The following is an 18,632-nucleotide window of genomic DNA, read 5'->3' as shown; positions in this document are numbered from 1 at the left end:
GGAGGAGGAGCAGGAGGAGGAGGAAGAGGGGAAGGAGGAGGATGCGGCAGCTTCTGGTCGCGCCTGACGTCTACTCTCTGAAAATCGTTATCTCGAAAGAAGCGCAGTTGATACGGGTTAGGGTTATCAATCGTTCATGGCACCAGAGGAACTTGGTGCTCGACAGCAAGGGGCACCATCTCACAGGATTGAAAGTAAAGAGGCGTACATCCTCTACACCATCTGAATTTCCAATAAATATTTACTTCATATGTGTTGGCTATTTATCGAATCTGGGCAGAACCAGACACAATTTATCTCGTTTCGCAGGTCCAAACCATTCAAGCCTCCCCCCTAATTACCCTTGATATTCCCCAAACCATACGAGTTCTATCCCTGATGCCGTCCTATGTTGTACGTACAATCCCATACAGCATCTCTACAGGAAATAATACATGGGCAAATCCCGTGGACGGCCGTCTGTCTGTCTTGCGCAAGGCTAGTCTAGCCGGGAAAAGACGAGCGACGCATTGGTGCCTCCGAAGCCGAAACTGTTGGACAGGGCCACCCTCACATTCTTTTGCTGTGCCTGGTGCGGCACGAAGTTGAAGCGCGCTCCGACATCCGGCTTGTTCAGGTTCAGCGTTGGGGGGACGGCGTTCTCTCAGCTGTCAGCAACAAAAAAAAAAAAAAAAAAAAAAAAAGGAGACAGCTAGCTGAGTTCACACACGTACCTCGGCAATGGCAAGAATGGAGAATATAGCCTCGATGGCGCCGGCACCCCCCAGGAGGTGCCCAATGGCGCCCTTTGTGCTGCTCACCGTCACTCTGCTCTCGTCTTCCACACCTTCCTCGCCGAGCATCAGCGACCGGATGGCGGCGGCCTCGGCAGCATCGCCGACCTGGGTCCCCGTCGCGTGGGCGTTGATGTAGTCAACCTGCGCCGGTCGGATTCCCGCGTTCTTCAAGGCCCTCTTCATCGACGACAGAGCGCCCGATCCGTCCTCCCTGGGCGCCGTCATGTGGTAGGCGTCGCCGCTGCAGCCGTAGCCCTTCAGCTCGGCCAGGACGGTGGCGCCCCTCCGCCTGGCGTGCTCCAGCTCCTCGAGCACCACCACGGCCGCTCCCTCGCCGACCACGAACCCGGCCCGGTCGGCGTCGAACGGCCGACAGCTGGCCGGCGGGTCGTGGTTGTACGCGGTCGACAGCGACCTGGACCGGCCAAAGCCGGCAAAGGTGAGGGGGTGGATGCACGACTCGGCGCCGCCGGCCACCATGACGTCGGCGTCGCCAAAGGCGATGAACCGCGCCGCGTCCCCGATCGAGTGCGCGCCCGTGGTGCACGCCGTCGTGGCCGCGTGGTTCGGCCCCCGCAGGCCGTAGCGCATGGCAATGTGCCCCGCCGCGAGGTTGATCAAGATCTTGGGCACGAACAGCGGCGAGACCTTCTTGTAGCCCTATTCTCGCCCCGCCGGAACACGGCCCGCCCCGGTTCGATACTCTCAGCGAAAAGAAGATCATCCTTTTTTTTTCTCAAGGGAGAAGAAAAGGAGGAAATGGGGTGAGGAGAAGAGGGTAAAAAGGGACGGACAGAAAAGGGAGGGGTAGAGGGAAACTTGGGGGGGGGGGGGGGTGGAGGGGGGTTGTGTTTGTGAAGCCAGCTTACCCCTTGATTAAAAGCCAGGCTGGTGGCATAGAGTTCGTCTAGGTTGCCTATGCCGCTGCCCAGACACACGCCGGTCATCTCGCGCTCCTCGTCGCCGGCGGGGCGCCACCCGGCGTCGCGCAGCGCCATGTCGGCGGCGGCGACGGCGTACTGCGCAAAGGTGGACATGCGGCGCTCGTCGGCGGCGTCGAGCCAGTCGGCGGGGCGCCAGAGGCCGTCGTCGCGGCCCCGGGAGAGCGCCGGGTGGTCGTTATCGGCGGCGGTGGCGGTGACGGCAGCAGCGGTGGGCACGACGCCGGCCACGGTGCTGGTCAGTTCGCGCCACCGGGCACGCTCGGCCGCGTCCCGGCCCCGGTCGGCGACGCTGACCAGGCCGGACTCGGACGCGAGCAGGCGCCGCCAGGTGCGCCGGACGCCGACGCCCAGCGGGGTGACGGCGCCGAGGCCGGTTACGACAACGCGTCGCATGTTGGGGCCATTCCAGGGTCGGTCGCTGACGTTTCGTCGATGGCAGGAGGGCGAGTGTGGCGATATTAGATTTATTTTTCTCTTTAAGGTTTCGAACTGAAGTGAGAATCGAAGAACTACTTCTTGCGCGGAGTATTCATGGATGTATGTACATACATACTGTAATCCGTACAGTAAGTACCTATCCATACATTACACGCCGGTGTGGTGAAAGCGAAACCTACCAGGGTACCGGAGGATTCGGTAAGCTGCCGAGCTGCATCGAAAGCTCAACACTCCAGCAGCTTACTTCGCTAGTGTAGGTAAAGTACCTTACTATGTAGCTGCTCAAGTACTATAAGGTATGTATGTATGTAATCCGTACATATGTATTCAAGTGTGCACCGCGTACGCAAGCAGCTAGCTGTGTTGGGCTTAGTTAGCTGGAGCGGGAGCTTGGACCCCGTCAGAAGCTCCCCCTGCCCGAAACAGCGCTCAGGGCTTCCAGGCCGGAGAATGTGGGGGGACTTTGCCCGGGAGCCACTTGGCCGGAAAGCGACCTGAATAAGACACCACCGAGCAAACACAGCGTCCGCGATACAGCATCACCTAAGGCCAATTCTCCTCATCCGGTCAGTCAGTCTCATTTTTAGCTTGGCTGGACATATATTTGGCTTGAGAACTTTTGTTAATTCCTCTGTTTAGACGGACCTGGGAAACAACCCTTTTACCTCGGGGCAAGTTCTCCCCCTCTCACGGCAAGGTCCGATCTGGGCATGCTCTTTCCTTGTTCAATTGCCTCGCACAAGCAGTAGATTTGATTCTGCCATTGGCGACTTCAATACCCTCCAGAAGAAAACGCTCCATAGAAGAGCGCGGCTCCGAACTCGTCATCGCCACATTTCCCGCCTCAGTTCGCTTACTCACTCGCATGCTCCGGGAAGCCCTCGACTCGTCCCAATCTTGATGGCTCGGCAATTGATAAATTTATTTTGGATTTCTCTCAATCTCATGTTGATACCGCGATAACACGGATAAACTCGCCCTCCTCGAGGGGATATTTAACATGGCTAAGGCTTCGAGCTCCACGTCCTCGGACGTGCCACTCCAGCCTCTCACATCATCGGGCGCCAGGAGAGAAGATTCTATGGCCGACTCGACACGAGAACCATCAATATCGAGACCGGGACGCTCCCGCTCCCCGACACGGCCCTCCTCCCCAGAGTCCCCTCTGGCCCACCTCAGAGCCCGCATTCCCTTATTTAGTCCCAGCCACCACCGCGGCGACGACGGCGGCCATCTCGACAATGCCCGCTCGGACTCGGGCTCTGAATACGAACTCCTGCTCGACCCAAACCTCCCTGCTGACTACTCGCAACGTCATCAGCCCATTCCCCGCCACTCCCTTTCCAGCGTCGACCACCATCACCACCACCATCACCACGACGGTACTGGGCCCAAGATCTCTCTGGACTCGGAAGACCTTGACCCGTTAGTTTCTGGAGGTGAAGAGGGAGAGGACGGCGACGACCATGAAGATGAGGTAGAAGATTCGCCCTACCCGGAAGTCCGCGCCGCTGTCCACCCCTACGACGACCCGACTTTGCCGTGCAACACTGTCCGCGCCTGGACCATCGGGCTGGCCCTGATCTTCTTGGGTGCGAGCATGAACACGCTCTTTTCGCTGCGGTCGCCCAACATCAGCTTGGGTGCGCTGATTGCGCAGGTTATTGCTTGGTAGGTTGCTGGTCCGGCCTGCTCCTCCTTAACGCTCTTGTCCTTCGTCCTTCTCTCCCCCTCCCCCCACCCCCCCACCTTCGCTTTTCCTTCTCTCTTCCTCTGTCGCTAACCCTCAATCCAGGCCTCTCGGGAGGGGCTGGGCCCGGTTTGTTCCCGATAAAGAGGTCAGGATGCCGCTGCCATGGTTCGGCAAGGGTACGCGGATGGGCCTAGGTATCAAAAGGGTGAGGTTGGCATTAAACCCCGGCCCGTTCAACATCAAGGAGCACGCCATCGTCGTCGTCATGGCCAGCGTTTCCTTCTCCGTGGCGTATGCGACCGACATCATCCTGGCCCAGAAGGTATTTTACAAGCAAGACTTTGGCCTTTTGTGGCAACTATTTCTCGTTGTCTCAACCCAGAGTCTCGGCTACGGCATTGCCGGCATGATGCGGAGGTTCCTCGGTGGGCTCCCTTCTCCATTGCAATACACCTCTTCGCTCCTGTCGGATGATACTGACCAGCAACGCAAGTGTATCCCGCCTCCATGATCTGGCCTGGCAATCTGGTGTCGGTAACGCTGATGAACGCCATGTACGAGAGCACAGAGGACAGGGATCCCACCATCATTGGCGAGTCGATGCCGCGGTACAGGTGGTTCGCTCTGGTTACCGCCGGATCCTTTATCTACTACTTCATCCCGGGCTTCCTGGCCCAGTTCCTCAGTTCGTTTGCCTTCATGACATGGCTCGCCCCGGAGAGCCCTGTCGTCAATCAGCTGTTTGGATACACGACCGGTCTGTCGCTGCTGCCCATCACCTTCGACTGGACCCAGATCTCGGGCTTCGTTGGTTCGCCACTGATACCGCCATGGTAAGCTGCCTTCCTCCAACTACATCTTGCGTGAGACGGGATTGCAGACCGACTCATAACGTAGGCATGCCATTGCGAACACAATGATCGGCGTTGTCTTGTTCTTTGTAGTCCTCGCCTCTGTCCTCCACTATGGCGGGGCTTGGTACTCGCAGTACTTGCCCATGAGCGACTCCAACACGTATGACAACACGGGGAAACCGTACGATGTATCCCGCATCCTCTCTGCGGACTACACCCTGGACGTCGAGGCATACAACAATTATTCCCCCTTATTTCTAAGGTAGGTTCCAGTTTCCTCCTGTTCAATCCACGTACTAACGGACCAGCACAACATTTGCCATTTCCTACGGCCTTTCCTTCGCCGCCATTGCCTCGCTGATTGTATACACATACTTGCACCACGGCAAGACCATCTGGCGACAGTACAAGAGTAGCACGACGGAGAAACCGGACATCCACATGAAGCTGATGAGGCGATACAAGGAGGCGCCAACTTGGTGGTATATGTCGCTCTTTTTTGTGGTATGCTTGCTTTCTCCGTTGCAGTTTCAACACCCGGATCCGCTCACACACGACAGATGCTCATCCTCGGCTTCGTGACCGTCCTCGCCTGGCCCACCAACATGACTTGGTGGGCCTTCTTGCTGGCCGTTCTCATCTCCTTCGTATTCTCCTTACCGATCGGCATCATCCAGGCCGTCACGAACAATCAGATTGGACTGAATGTGCTCACCGAGTTTGTATATGGATACATTCAGCCGGGCCGGCCGCTGGCTCTGATGATGTGAGTATCTCCTCGCCGTTCCACCGGGCCAGGCCACCGTGCTGATAAGGGCAGTTTCAAAACTTTTGGTTACATCACCATGTCTCAAGCCCTTACCTTCGTATCCGACCTGAAATTCGGCCACTACATGAAGATTCCGCCACGCACCATGTTCATGGCCCAGGTCGTTGCTACTACCTTTTCCTGTTTCATCCAGGTCATGGTCCTCAATTACGCCCTCAAGACCATCCCAAATGTCTGCGAGCCCACACAACCTGACCACTTCACCTGCCCTGGCGGGCGCGTGTTCTTCTCCGGTAATTCTCTATTAATAGCCTTTGCAATATCCCCAGTTTTGAGTCTTTTTTTTTTATCAACCCTCGCTAACATTCCCGTGTGCTCTCAGCATCCGTAATATGGGGTTTGATCGGCCCCGCTCGCATCTTCTCCCCGGGCCAGATCTACTCTTCACTCTTTATCTGCTTCTTCCTGGGCGCGGTAACGCCCATCGTGATTTACTTACTTGCTAAGCGCCGCCCAAAGTCCTTCTTGCGTTACCTCATGGCACCCGTCATCTTCGGCGGCGCCGGCGCCATCCCACCTGCCACGCCCCTCAATTACCTATCGTGGGGCATCGTTGGCTATGTGTTCCAATATCTGATCAAGAAGAGGCACTTTGGCTGGTGGAGCAGGCTGAATTTCCTGACGAGTTCTGGATTGGACCTGGGGCTGGCGCTGAGCACGCTGTTCATCTTTTTCGCCTTTACCCTAAGGGAGGTCGAACCACCCAGGTGGTGGGGTAACGAAGTGATCAAAGAGACAATGGACTATAGAGGGGAGGCTGTACAAGTAGTGATGGCCCCTGGGGAAACCTTTGGGCCAGCTGCGTGGGGCTAAGGTGCTACTTGATCCTGCTTGGCTGAGCGAAGTCCTCGCCGCATGGAGAACTTAAGTGATGACTGTTGTAAAGCAGGGACTCGTTGCTCATCTGCTGTGAGAGCAAGAACGCTTCCAGCATCTACTGACCGATCTGCGTAGCGAGTTACCTAAGCCTTCAGCTTACCCCCCCCCCCCCCCCAACCACCTTGCATAGGGAAGCGTGGCATGTGACTGTTAAACGTTGTACGCCTGCACAAACAACTGTGTATCTGAGCAACTCGCCCACCCTCGCGTCTTCGGCTTTAGTCTATGCGCTGAAACCACTCTCACCAGCCGGGATATGACGGCGTTCTACAACTCCGTACTTACCCGAAGGCGCAGTCGCACAATGACAAGAGGCAGGGGCATGTACTATGTACATGTACATACGACAAGTACGTGTAACGTATCTCATACCCTTTTCGGCCATACACCCAATTCGGCCACTCAATTCGCAAGCAAAAACACGATAAACAGTAGTACAATAACTCAACCAATTCTAGCTCTAGAAGTACCAAATCTGTTACATTCGAACCAGAATAATCCAGAGATACCAATTATCCTATTTATTACCCTCCCTTCCCCCTATATCACCCTAAAAGACTACCCCCTCTTTAAGCCCCCTATAATATAGCGCTTATATCCAGTAAAATATAGAAGGTTTCGAGGTCTCGATATCGGTCTTCGTCCTGGCGGTACGGCGACGGCTCGGGGGGATTCTTCTTATCGGTGATTGTGATCGTGATGTCGAAAGGAGTCGAAGAGTGGTGTTTGGAAGAAAATTAAGAAAGTTGGGTTGCTCTGGTGGATGTTCTAATTTGATGAAATTTGCTGGAAATGAGCCTGGCCGAATCGGGTATGTGGCTAAGCAGGGTATGGATGACGTTATGTACGCCACCGTCTTTTTGACAGCTGTAATATAAAACTACCACTACTCAACGCCTCAACTCCGAGACAGATTAACTAGATCCTGACGGCTTTTTATTCCACCCCACCATCTGGCTCACGGTAAAGCATGCATAGATCTCTTCACTATTTCAAGCCCCCAGCCAACCAGCGCGAGGCTCGCCGTCGAACTATACATAACTACCCAGAAAGTGGTGAAACAGAGCCGGCCCCAAGGCGAAGTGCCCTGCGCCTCATTCGTCTGCTTGGTTGTACCCGGTGAGACGGATCCCCAAGTGACAAGGACGTTGAACTATCTTATTACACAAGGGGCGCACGACAAAGAACCGGGTGGGAAGGTGGCAGGGTTAGGATACCATCTAACTATCCCACCACTCCCGGTCTCGCGTTGTTCGTCATACACCTATATGTATGTACGTACACAATATCTCGGGTTCCCAGGCCGAGGGAAACACTAAGTGGAGGAACGACACGAAATGGGAAGCCAAAATGGAAAATGCGGGAGGGGTGGAGGAAGAGGAGGAGAAGGGTGGGAAAAGGAAGAAGAAAATAACAGTTCCAGTCCAGGAAACTGGCCAGCGTCCTTTTGCTTTTGGGGACCACCAGTCATTTCCTTATCGGACCCAATGCAGAATCGACCCGGCGCTAGCAAACAAACAAAACAAAAAGAAAGAAGAGGGGCCGGGTCGTAAATTCCGGATAATGTACCCTCCGACCTCTGCCCACTAGTGGACGATGCCACGGCCGAGGACGGACTCACCCCCCCCCCCCCCCCTGTATCCTTGACTGTGTCCAAGGACTCAAGTTAGACAGATCTGATACGCGATCAACTGACATTTCGATCATCAATGTATGGATGTACTGTACCATCCCATTCATGAAACCTCTCCATTACTCGCGCCTTTTCCCTGGAGGATGAAAGAAGAAAACACGTACTTTCAAACACCAAAAAACCTAGCTTCTGTTACACATTACACTCCCTTGGTCCCAACTCATAGGTAACGGAACGCCCTGGCTTCATGTCCAGGCTTGGGTTACCACACATGTTGGACTCGTGGTGGTGGACGTAGCATATGTACTCCGTACTGTGACGAGTGAGAGATCGCACCCTATTGGGCCGGAGCCTGGGCTTGTATGTATGCATCACACCACCGCAGCCCACCAACCAAAGATGGCTGGCAGAATCTGGAACGACCGCAACTCACCAATTTAGACCACACGTCATCGAGACGCTGACCGCCACATCTGCTGGGTTTCACCTCAGGCTGCGGCAATAGGAGCAGTCCTCGCTGGGACCAAGAAGGCCAGAAAAGAAAAGACGACGACCCATCGGGTGCCTTGCCCGGATGAATCGGAGCTCACCGGCGTCTCTTGGCTTGCGCTCGGCTGCGCCGGGTCTTGCTCCGGTCCAAGGCATTTCGCCCCGGCTGACTGGAACCGGCATTTGTTTCGACCGATTCGCGCCACAGGAGCGGTACCCTAGGGACATCATACTTGTTGTTTGATCAGGTGGAAGGGGCGGTATGCGATGTCTGGCGACTGTGCTTAAACTTATTTCCGCGTTCGGGCAGGGTCTGCAAACGCCGCAAGGGTAGCCGCCTTGGTCGGTACATTCCGATCTCTCAAGGCCCAGAGGGCCTCTTCGGTTCTCTGTTGCCGCTTGCGTAGTATATTTATTGCCGTGCCCCCCCGATTTGGCGCGATTGTCGCCGACGCGTACACTCGAACCATCTGCTCGCTGCTTTCCTTCTCCGAGACACATGCGAAATCCGGGTTCATCTCACCATGGGAACACCAATGTTGGCATCAAGCTGGATCTCCACAAGACCGCCCCGTCGGTTTGACACAGTATCACGCTTCCAGAAGATGTTCGTCCCGACGTCTGTATTCCATATGTGGCCTGGATCCAAACATATACAGATGCTGCAGGCGGTCAGCGGCTGCCAACCTCGCGCTAGCCAAGGGGGGTTCTCACACCGTTCCCTCTGTGTAGGCGGCGCACCGTCTTCCTGGATCCGTGGACAGAACTTGTTTCGCGGCTTGGCCCGCGACCGTTCGTGTCGAACCGTGAGACTTTTTCGAGCATCAGCGTATGGGCAGCGGCCTGCATATCTCATCTCATCGCCCAGGCAAGGGTCTGTGTCCTGGTTACTGGGTTTGCGAAAAACCTCTTGGGCCGCAAACTCGGCACGTCGCGTGTGTATGTACAAACAGTTGTCCGACATTCGGGCAGACCTGGCGGAGTCGCATGACCATGTTTCATGCGGGCCACGCAGGGGTTTTCGTAGATGTCAACAGTCATTGATTGACATCGAATGACGAAAAGCACAGAGGCTGTCTTCAAGGCCGTCCTAACCCAACATGGCTGTGTCGGTTGTTCTGTGCTGATGAATCTCGTTTGGTCGCACGGAGAATTTTTCATACTGTCGTTCGCCCATGGTTCATCCGTATTTCCATGTGATACTGTCCAATGCGGTGTGACATCCCTGTGTGCTTGTCCCTTGTTCCCAATCCTCTCACCAAAGGACAAGGACCAGGTACTTGAGGCGTCTGAGGCGTCTTCTAGTCGCGGCTGGTCTCTCCCTCGTTTCTTTAAGAGTCCCCTCTGCCGCCCCCCTTCCCACGACCGATGAAGTTTGGACCTGACACCCCTAGAATCCTCGTCTTTCACCACCAGCTTCAAGATGGGCCAGATGATACCCGACCAAACTCCAGGAGCGGCTATGGCGTTCGAGACCAACAGTTTGCCAAAGAAACCGCCATATGGCGGGACGTTCACAGACAGGGTCATCGCTGCCACAGGCCCGAACGCCAATCGGCGCCTGGCCGAAGTGATGCCCAGCCTTGTGCGCCACCTCCACGCCTTCGCGCGTGAGGTTAACCTGACTGTTGCTGAGTGGATGGCCGCCGTCGATTTCGTGAGCAACTGTGCATCGCTGCCAACACTCGGTGCTAGTTCATGCTGACGCGTCACAGATCAACGAATGTGGCAAGATGTCGGACGACCGGCGAAACGAGACCCAGCTCTTGTGTGATATTGTGGGTTTGGAAAGCCTGGTTGATGAGATAACGTCCAAGATGTTGGGGACTTCCAACTCCGAAACCCCCTCTGCCATTCTGGGCCCGTTCTACCGGCACGATGCGCCATTGTTGCCAAACGGTAGCTCCATTGTTCGAAATCTGAGTCCTGCAGTGTCCTGGTACGACCAAGCAGTCGCCGACTCCGCTCTGATAACGGGCCGCGTCTTGGCAAGCTCGGGCGCGCCGATTAAGGGGGCGATCGTGGATGTGTGGCACACGGCGCCCAATGGGTTGTATGAGCAGCAGGATGAGTCGCAGCCGGATATGAACTGTCGAGGCCGGTTCCAGACCGACGCTGAGGGTCGCTTCGCTTTCTATGCACTGCGGCCGGTCGCGTATCCTATTCCTAACGACGGACCGGCGGGGAAACTGCTGAACTTGCTGGATCGGCATCCTTATCGGCCGGGTCACATCCACGTCATTGTTTCCGCGCCAGGCTTCCGAGCTTTGACGACCCAGCTGTATGACGATCGGGACAAATACATCTCCAAGGATGCCGTGTTTGCTGTCAAGGATGAACTGGTGGTCAAATTTGTACCACGCGAGGGAGACCCCAACGCGCGGTGGTCACTCAAGTACGACTTCGTGCTCGGTCGTGGTTGATCTCGGTAGTAGGGGGGTTATCAGGTGTATTTGTGATGTAGGCTGAAGCAGCAAAGAGGCACCTCGCCCCGTCTTCGTTTCGTTTCCTCATCGCTACACTCTGCAGCCAGCTGTTCAAAGTTGACTGTTGCTCGGGGGAAACCGCCAAGTTTCCCCGAAACAGAATGTGTTTAAAGCGTCTCCGTGCCTTGATAGTGGCAAGAACTCAGAATACCGGCTTGTCTGCCAAACGAACCAGTTCCACGCATTAGCTAGAGCATATAACGAAAGGAACCCGGGCTATAGTTTTCTCAGTCGGGCAGAAGCTGAGGGTCAGGTACGCACCGTAAGGCTCTGTGGGCGCGCCAATAACTGGTGGCGGAAACTGTAAGGCAAGGCTGCTGATGCCCGGGGCGACTGAAGGAACCGGGGGAAGGTAATTGGTACAGCTGTACCATAAACCGTCAATATCGAACTCGAAGTTTCCACCGAGCAGTTCCGTGGTCGCAAGCGACGAGTGGGCGAGCACACTCGGACGGTTGCGCAGAAGCGTGGCGGGAGGGATGGAAGCGTGTGGGGGCGACATGCCGCTGGCCCTAGCTTCAAGGGCGGCGCTGGGAGCTTGGGCGGATAGCACGTCCAATATTGGCACCTTGGGTATCGATGGCGGGGTCAGCAAGCCGGGGTCCGGTCCGCTGGCCGTTTGAGGAGAGGTTCGCACGTGGAAGCCCGTATCGAGAGCGGGCCCTGGAGGCATATGACCGGAAGCGGTTCCGGAGTGTGAAGGCTGGCTGTAGAGGCAGCTGAAGTCGTCTGAGAGCTTCGGCGCAGAGTGAGAGTGGTTCTCGGTCCACTTGTCGACTACTTGTGAGAACCTCGTAATGATATCGAGGACACGCTGCGCTTGCGAGTCGCTCTCGGCGCAGTACGCTACGATGTCTAGGGCGTCGCGCATGGTCTTGTTGTACTCGCTCGTATAATACAGGGAAGAGAACTGGTTCATGAGAATAACAAGGCTGGCAGCGAATACAAAGTATCTGGCGTGGCAGTCAGCTCAGAGTCTAAGAGGCGGCAGCGACGACATATATCGGGTAGGAACCTACATGACAAAGGGGTTCCGACGTGGAAGGTAACCATCGCTCCAAGCGCTTCGAGCTAGCCGAATTGTCCGGTAAGAAGCGATGACACATGCTTCAGAGAACCTTGCCATTGACGATTCCCGGATTTGCGCGGACTTCTTGATGCCTGACCGCTCCTCCACAAGCATCCAGTTGTGCATTACGAACAACTGCCTGGTGAGAAGAATGAGCGAGTGCAAAGAAAAGAGCCCGACGTGAAGAGAGGCGACTCGATGGGCTGGATCCGCCGATCCCCCACCGGAATGGCGCCTGTAAGGTTGTGTGTGGGAGGCTTGATCCCAGTTTTTGGACATATCGACTATCTCCTGAACCCTTGCGGTGGAGATCTTTCTCCGCGAGAAGACCTTGAGCGTCACGCCAATGATATGAGCGCTCTCGACACAGGCATCGAGGCATCTCGCATGGATCTGGTCGGCTTCCGATCCGACCATGGACGGGATATCAGCGGCATTGTCGTCCGGCAGGATCTTGCAAGAGCAGTCGTCCTCGGATATGGCGGTCGGCCTCCCCAGTGTGGCAGCCAGAAAGCGGTCGAGGATGAACAGAGTCTTCCACAAAGTCCTCCGAACCCTCATCTGAGCTGGCGTGAAGATGAAGTCGTTCATTGTCTCCTCCCGATGTAAGCCCAAGGCGAAAGCAGAACGGACTGCCATGCCTAGATGGGGGGGGAGCTGGTAAGTCTTCCTACAGGTGTTCGTGGTTGCACCATCCAGAGACGACTTACCTAGATATGCATATGCCCTGTTCCTCTTGGAATTGACGAGCATGTAAATGGTCATCAAGGCCAATGCCTGGATAGACCAGAAGTCTGCATCCTCGAAGCCGGCCGCAGGGTCGCACATGGACCTGGCACTTCGAAAGAAGAGCTCTGCCCTATTTGGCTGCGCTGCGAGCTGTCTTTGCACTACCATCTCCTCGTGACTCCCAGGGGGAGGCGTTGCCAAGAGCAGGCCAATAGCCAGCACCAGGTATAAGTTGCAGAGGAAATCATTCCCGGAGGAGGGAGGGTCCCGGTAACACTCCTCGACTGACCTTAGGAAAGAAGCCTTATCCAAAATTTCAACCAGGCCGCAAGTCTAGCGAACATCAGCAAGCGTTCTCGTCGACAGTAGAAGGGTCGGCTGACATTCGTGAAGTAGGACGCTATGAGAACGTCGGCGGTCTCTTTGTCTGGCAACGGGCTGGGAATCCGCACGTCGTCCGGGAAGTCGATGATGCTCTCCAGTATACGATGCCTCTTAGGGTCATCGATGAACGGTGAGCCAATGTCTGACCCTGCGGTGTTCTCAATGATAATGCGAGTCAACTGCAGAATGGACAGGGTGGAGGCATCTCCGATGTACACTGGGTTAGAGCGAGGGTTAGCAAGGACGAGAAGCCAACATTTCTTTAAATTTTTTTTTTAAAAAAAAGGCGCCCCGGAAGAGACTTACGGAGGCGACCAGTCTGATCCTGCAACATCCGAGTTTCCGTGTAAATGCTGGTCTCCTCGGGTAGCCCCTTCATATTGTTACGACTCGGTGTCTTTTTGGGATTTCGCAAGAAGCCTTGCCGGGTATGATCCTGGGCGGGCATCGAGAGCGGTGGTTGCGATGTCATCATCCCCGACATCGACGCGTCCCCCGGCTGCTGCTCGCTCTTCCGCGGCTGGCTCCAAGCTTGCATTGCGTCGCCGGAGTGAGGAGATAGTTCTTCTGGTGCCTTGAGGACCGAGGGTATCGAGGGCGGGGAATTATCCAGGTGGCGCCGCTTGGTTGGTGACGCAACAGAGTCCGCAGCATGTTCGGAAGTGTTGTTTGGCGTATAGTGGCAGCTCAATTTCCTCCTCTGACAGGTTTGGCAGGGGTTCATGCCATTGCACTGGACGGGGACTGTCAGCAAGGACGCAAGCCATGAAACCCGATTCCGGAGCGAAGGAGGAACTATCACCGGAGGAAAGGCTCGACAGGATGACTTGGAGGGGGGAAAAAGCGTCCCTAGACGGGGGTGTCCGTCCGCTGAATTTAGGACCAACGACCGATGAGACTCGCGGGTTCTGGATTGTACTCACAGCCATCGCGCGTCTTCAGCGTCGGCGGCCAGCAGACACTGCACACTCGTGCCACTGGATCGGGGGCTGGGGGAAGCAGCCCACTTCTTCCCTAACAGTCCTTGTACTCTGCAACAATGTGACAAATGAAGGGAATACGAGGGGTGTTTGGGCACACCTCCTTGGTTGGGTCAGGCAGGCAACCCTCCTCTCCTCGAGAAACAAGCACCACTGGCCAGGATGCATCACGACGAGGGAGATGGAGGTAGGCATATGTAAAGAGAGGGTGGCCTTTTTTTTGTTTCCTCTCTCTTTTTTTTGTGGTAAGAAAGTGAGACAAAACGGCGAACGGGGGATTACAAAGGTGCAGAGGCATCCGACTCCCCAAATCAGACTGCTGGAGAGCTGTGAGACCAAAGCAAAGACCAAGTTCTCGGGATCCAACGCGGTAATGCCGTGACCCTGGCCAGACCTTGAAGCACGAGGAGGGAGCAGTGAAGCGATTGCAAGAAACAATCGAGAAGAAAAGAAACAAAAGACTCTCACCTTCTGCTTCCGGCGCTTGCACGAGTCGCAGGCCTGGGCAGTGCGCTGGCGCTTGTCGTCGGGAACCTTGGGGCGAGTCATGGTGGAGAAGGGCAGGTGAAGTTGGCGTGAGTCGCGTGGGGAGACGGGAGCAAACCCCCCGCCATCGGGTAGCAGACGCTCCTGCTCAGTCTGCTAGGCCGAGGGAGGCGGCAGCTGCAAGTGCGACGGCAATACGCGGGCAGCTGGACAAGAAGACGATGGAGAACCGGGAGGCGAGCGCTAGGTTAGTGCGGTCGCGAAGGAGCGAGCGGCGGGGACCTGGCAAGAGCGGATGATGCACGAGACACTTCGGCAGCAAGGCGGGCAGTGGGGAGAGAGCGGTTCGTCCGTCGGATGGTTGTAAGCTATCTAAGCTATGTGTCGTCTGTTGGTCCTGCGGGTTTTCTTTCTGGGGTCGGTCCAGTTTAGTGGCCGCAGCGGGAGAGCGCTTGGTGGCACGAGCCCATGTGCCGCAGGATGGTTGATCCAGGGTTGCGTCGGTGCCCAGTGTAGGGTAGGGAGCAGGTGCGAGGTCTTGGTTCTTGCGGGGACAATGTCAGTGTCGTCGAACGAGAATCACGGCAACCGGACCAGGCGAAGAGATATACTGAGCTGCTTCGGCCACCGGAAGTGAAGCAAGAAGGGAGAAGCCGAAGGCCGGACCAGGATGGGGCGGGAAAACACGGCCCTAGGAGGCGCACACCACGAGGCGGGTGGACGGTGCTAGGCGAGCGAGCCTCAAAAAGGCACCTTGGCCGACTTGTTTTCCTTGCTGCAAGCTGACGCTTTGGATAGCTCAAAAAGGCACCCTGGCCGACTTGTTTTCCTTGCTGCAAGCTGACGCTTTGGATAGTCTTGGGCCGTGCTGCGGCTTGCTTTTGCGCCCAAAACTACCCTAGATCAGCTCCAAGGCTTGCTACCCAGTGACTGGCGCGGCCCAGGGCAGCTGCATCAAACCCCGGCACGAGTGGCGCGTGAATCCAGGTGGCTGGATAACGAGAAGTCCAGCTCGCTGCTGGTGCATAAAACAGCGCAGCAACCCAAGATGCGGGGAATGCGATAAGTTGGGAAATGGGGGGTGGTGCTCGAGAGCCACCTCCCAAGCAAGCCTCGCGCAAGATGGAGGCCGGCGATAGGCAGAGGCTCTGCCCAGCGCACGAACGGGGATGAGGCGACTGCAGCCGTGATAGACAGCGTTGGGGACTTTGAGCGCGCTTGCATTGGCTCATTAGGCGTACGGCTGGCCTCGTGGCGCGTCTTTGGTGTTACCGTTCGTCCAGCTTGTTTTCTCCCCTCAGGAAAAGGGGGGGGGGGGGGGGGGAGTGCGAGCCATTGCAGAGGCAGGGAACCGGGACATGGATGACCACGCCGCTCGACTCGAGATTGAGCGGGCAGTCAGAAGCGAAGAGACAGGGCACGAATGAAGCTCGTTCCATCACAGGACTGTCGCCGCATGCGAGCCCCGCGCTGTGAACCTCGGGGACATAGGACGAGGCAGCCTTGTGTGACCATAATTTCGATGAAGGCCCCATGTTTGACGTGAGCAGGAGGCACCGTACCAGGTACGTATAATGGGGATGTGGCGTGTGGCCGTCTTACGATATGACGGCCTCGAGAGCTTGGCCCTGGGCCGCGCAGAGGAGTGATTTTGCATTCGAAACTTAGTACTGCAGATTCGAGGCGGAGAGGCAAAAAATGGAATGGGAAGGAAAACGCGGCAAAAGCAGCGCGACGGGCAGGAACCAAAGGTCAAGAACTAATCCGTACTTACTTTGCCAGGTGCTTGCCTGCCTGCCTGCCTAGCTTGCCTTGACCTAACCTGCCCGAGACGGCCAGGGAAAGAGGTCAGATGAGACTGCTGCCAATGGTTCTGGACAGCGTTCCAACTTCCACTTTTTAGGGCCTAGTAGGAGAGGCACAGCAGGTATCCAAGCATCGGATAATGCACCTAGCTCCAGCTCTTCAGTGGTCGGGGGGCATGCTGCAGGTGCCCCGCAACCGATAAAAACGGCGCCCCAAGCACTCTCAAGATTACGGGATTAATTACGGGTAATTAGTGTCAAGCCCCGAGCTCTACTAGTAGTGACAGGTTAGGTACCGTATGTATCTTCAAGCATCACACAAGAGATACTGATACCTTCCCTTCAGGTCGGTGTATCTTGCTTCCTGACCGAGTACCTAAGGTACCGTTGTCGCAATTGGTCTCACCTGCCTGACCTCCATCTTCTCGGATCGACCTGCAATCATGCCCATCTTCAACCTCAGACCTGCGGTTTTCGCAACCCGTGGGTTACCCCGAGACGACGGGACGCACGCAAATTTGGATCAGCTCAAGCACCATTGCGTGCATCGCTTCTTCCCGCGTTTCAGATGGGCACCAGCGGTCCTCGAAGAGACACAGTCGGCCACATGGGCGACGAAGGGGTTCGGTTTATCCTTCCGTGCAGCAGTCACGCCCGCCGACCAACCACCGTCGAGTGGAGGAGGTGGGGGGATGCTCTTGGATGTTGCCGAGGATGGGAAGGAAGCCGCACTACTACTCCACGAATGGTCATGGTGCATCTAATCCCACATGCCGACCACCCTACACTACAACAGCCTACAGTTTTCTCCTGCTTACCTTTTTCGGAAGCTACCTGACCTTCACCTACCCTCACTCAGTCGCGGTCACGGTCCCCAAGTTCCCTGCCGAGGGGCTCAACAAGGTGCAAACAACAGGGCGGCCGGGGGGTTCCGAGGACGGAAGAGGGATAGTTCCAACCATTCGCTTTCACCTGACCGACCTAGCCCGTTGGATCAGCGGTTGGCGGTTGGCGGTTGGCGGTTGACGCGCAAAGGCACACACCATCACCAACGCCGCCATTTCGGAATCACGGCAGGCCAGGAGAAGATGTCTCGGCTGTTGCTGGCGACGCCGTCGGGGAACACATATCGTAAGACCTGCAGGGATAGCATCCCCACGTTCCCGCCATTTCTGCAGCCATCGAATGTTTGACTTTTTTGTGTTAACTGGCCACCCCCATACCCCCGGCTCACAAGGCACGACAGAATACAGGCTTTAGTGCTAGCACTAGTGTAGTGGGGGAGAGGACGGCGCAGCGGAGAGATTGATGTATGTACATACATACATACATCCATACTGTATGTGCATGACATACCTACCCGTTACATACCTAGGTAGATGTCGCGCTAACCAGTCCCACGCAGGGTTCCCGCCCGTCACCATCTCAACCAACGGCTTGCCTACCTCGTCCGTCTCTGGGTTGCAGGTCCTACCTCCTACTTCGAAGGAGTGTACATACAGTACAGAAGCCGTGCACCGACTACCCCCCCACCCCTTGCTCCCGTCTCTCCTTCTCTCAGCAGTGTCACCGAGGTCCCCCGGTACGGGACTTCGTACTATCGCGGAAACGAGCTCAGCTTTCATATCCTCCAATCTGGCGGGTACCTCCCTGCTTCTCCGTCTGCAATCCATCATATTCTTTTTATTTTTACCCGTTGTTACAGCGTCGGTTCGGATCTCGTCGACCGCGTGATCAAGGCTCAGCGTCTCACGGCGGTCTTCCTTGCAGGTGACAAAGTTCATCGTTCTGCAACCAGAGATTCTGCCCTGACTTTTACAACACCACGCCGGACCGAGAAGCCATTGGACGCACTCCGTTATCCCATTGCTCCAAGAGGTGGTGGTGGAGAGGCGCCCTGGGAGCACGTGGTGTAGGACCTTGGATTCGCCAATGGCTCGCCAGCCCGCTCTCCAGCCCGCTCTCCAGCCCCTCGGAACCCGTCGGGAGCCAACCAGTGCCGCAGATGGGTCGGAAAGGGGCGTGACCAGCGAGGACTCGCGGCAACGACGACTCCAATCATGGCAACCCCCCGCCTCTGTCTAGTGAGATCCGCCCGTTCCTGCCCCGAGATCCCCCCGAGCGCGTGGGGAGTGGGAATCTCGGAGCCAAGGCGCCG

At 56.3% G+C, this 18,632-nt stretch overlaps 6 protein-coding genes across 6 annotated transcripts; 3 read left to right on the top strand and 3 right to left on the bottom strand.

Moving 5' to 3' along the window:
• Nucleotides 1-211: 211 nt before the first annotated feature.
• MYCTH_2303929 (uncharacterized protein) lies at nucleotides 212-2,272 on the bottom strand. The gene is made up of 3 exons (XM_003662792.1): nucleotides 1,646-2,272; nucleotides 714-1,436; nucleotides 212-640 (listed from the first exon to the last, which is right to left on the bottom strand). The coding sequence occupies exons 1-3, from the start codon at nucleotides 2,111-2,113 to the stop codon at nucleotides 479-481; spliced, it is 1,353 nt and encodes a 450-aa protein (XP_003662840.1). The 5' UTR covers nucleotides 2,114-2,272; the 3' UTR covers nucleotides 212-478.
• Nucleotides 2,273-2,656: 384 nt separating this feature from the next.
• On the top strand, nucleotides 2,657-6,443 carry MYCTH_2303924 (uncharacterized protein). The gene is made up of 9 exons (XM_003662791.1): nucleotides 2,657-2,724; nucleotides 2,798-3,829; nucleotides 3,954-4,276; nucleotides 4,345-4,684; nucleotides 4,749-4,967; nucleotides 5,014-5,209; nucleotides 5,266-5,471; nucleotides 5,526-5,767; nucleotides 5,857-6,443. Exons 2-9 carry the CDS (start codon nucleotides 3,159-3,161, stop codon nucleotides 6,345-6,347), a joined length of 2,688 nt encoding a protein of 895 aa, XP_003662839.1. The 5' UTR covers nucleotides 2,657-2,724; nucleotides 2,798-3,158; the 3' UTR covers nucleotides 6,348-6,443.
• Nucleotides 6,444-8,534: 2,091 nt separating this feature from the next.
• Nucleotides 8,535-9,576, bottom strand: MYCTH_2126595 (uncharacterized protein; the record flags this gene model as incomplete). Its single annotated transcript, XM_003662790.1, has 5 exons — nucleotides 8,535-8,705; nucleotides 8,769-8,813; nucleotides 9,059-9,197; nucleotides 9,250-9,347; nucleotides 9,487-9,576. 5 exons carry the CDS (start codon nucleotides 9,574-9,576, stop codon nucleotides 8,535-8,537), a joined length of 543 nt encoding a protein of 180 aa, XP_003662838.1.
• Nucleotides 9,577-10,166: 590 nt separating this feature from the next.
• Nucleotides 10,167-11,081, top strand: MYCTH_2303921 (uncharacterized protein). Its single transcript, XM_003662789.1, has one exon. It carries the CDS (start codon nucleotides 10,269-10,271, stop codon nucleotides 10,956-10,958), a length of 690 nt encoding a protein of 229 aa, XP_003662837.1. The 5' UTR covers nucleotides 10,167-10,268; the 3' UTR covers nucleotides 10,959-11,081.
• MYCTH_2303918 (uncharacterized protein) lies at nucleotides 11,061-14,034 on the bottom strand. The gene is made up of 6 exons (XM_003662788.1): nucleotides 13,510-14,034; nucleotides 13,203-13,420; nucleotides 12,801-13,152; nucleotides 12,041-12,731; nucleotides 11,283-11,974; nucleotides 11,061-11,180 (listed from the first exon to the last, which is right to left on the bottom strand). Exons 1-6 carry the CDS (start codon nucleotides 13,739-13,741, stop codon nucleotides 11,164-11,166), a joined length of 2,202 nt encoding a protein of 733 aa, XP_003662836.1. The 5' UTR covers nucleotides 13,742-14,034; the 3' UTR covers nucleotides 11,061-11,163.
• Nucleotides 14,035-16,917: 2,883 nt separating this feature from the next.
• Nucleotides 16,918-18,390, top strand: MYCTH_2126592 (uncharacterized protein; the record flags this gene model as incomplete). Its single annotated transcript, XM_003662787.1, has 6 exons — nucleotides 16,918-17,222; nucleotides 17,305-17,474; nucleotides 17,552-17,605; nucleotides 17,880-17,922; nucleotides 18,039-18,116; nucleotides 18,180-18,390. The coding sequence occupies 6 exons, from the start codon at nucleotides 16,918-16,920 to the stop codon at nucleotides 18,388-18,390; spliced, it is 861 nt and encodes a 286-aa protein (XP_003662835.1).
• Nucleotides 18,391-18,632: the final 242 nt, after the last annotated feature.

The sequence above is a fragment of the Thermothelomyces thermophilus genome, chromosome 3 (genome assembly GCF_000226095.1).
Source record: "Thermothelomyces thermophilus ATCC 42464 chromosome 3, complete sequence".
In the NCBI taxonomy this organism is placed as follows: domain Eukaryota; kingdom Fungi; phylum Ascomycota; class Sordariomycetes; order Sordariales; family Chaetomiaceae; genus Thermothelomyces; species Thermothelomyces thermophilus.
Note: the sequence above shows the minus strand (reverse complement) of the source record. Positions and strands in the feature narration are given on the sequence as shown.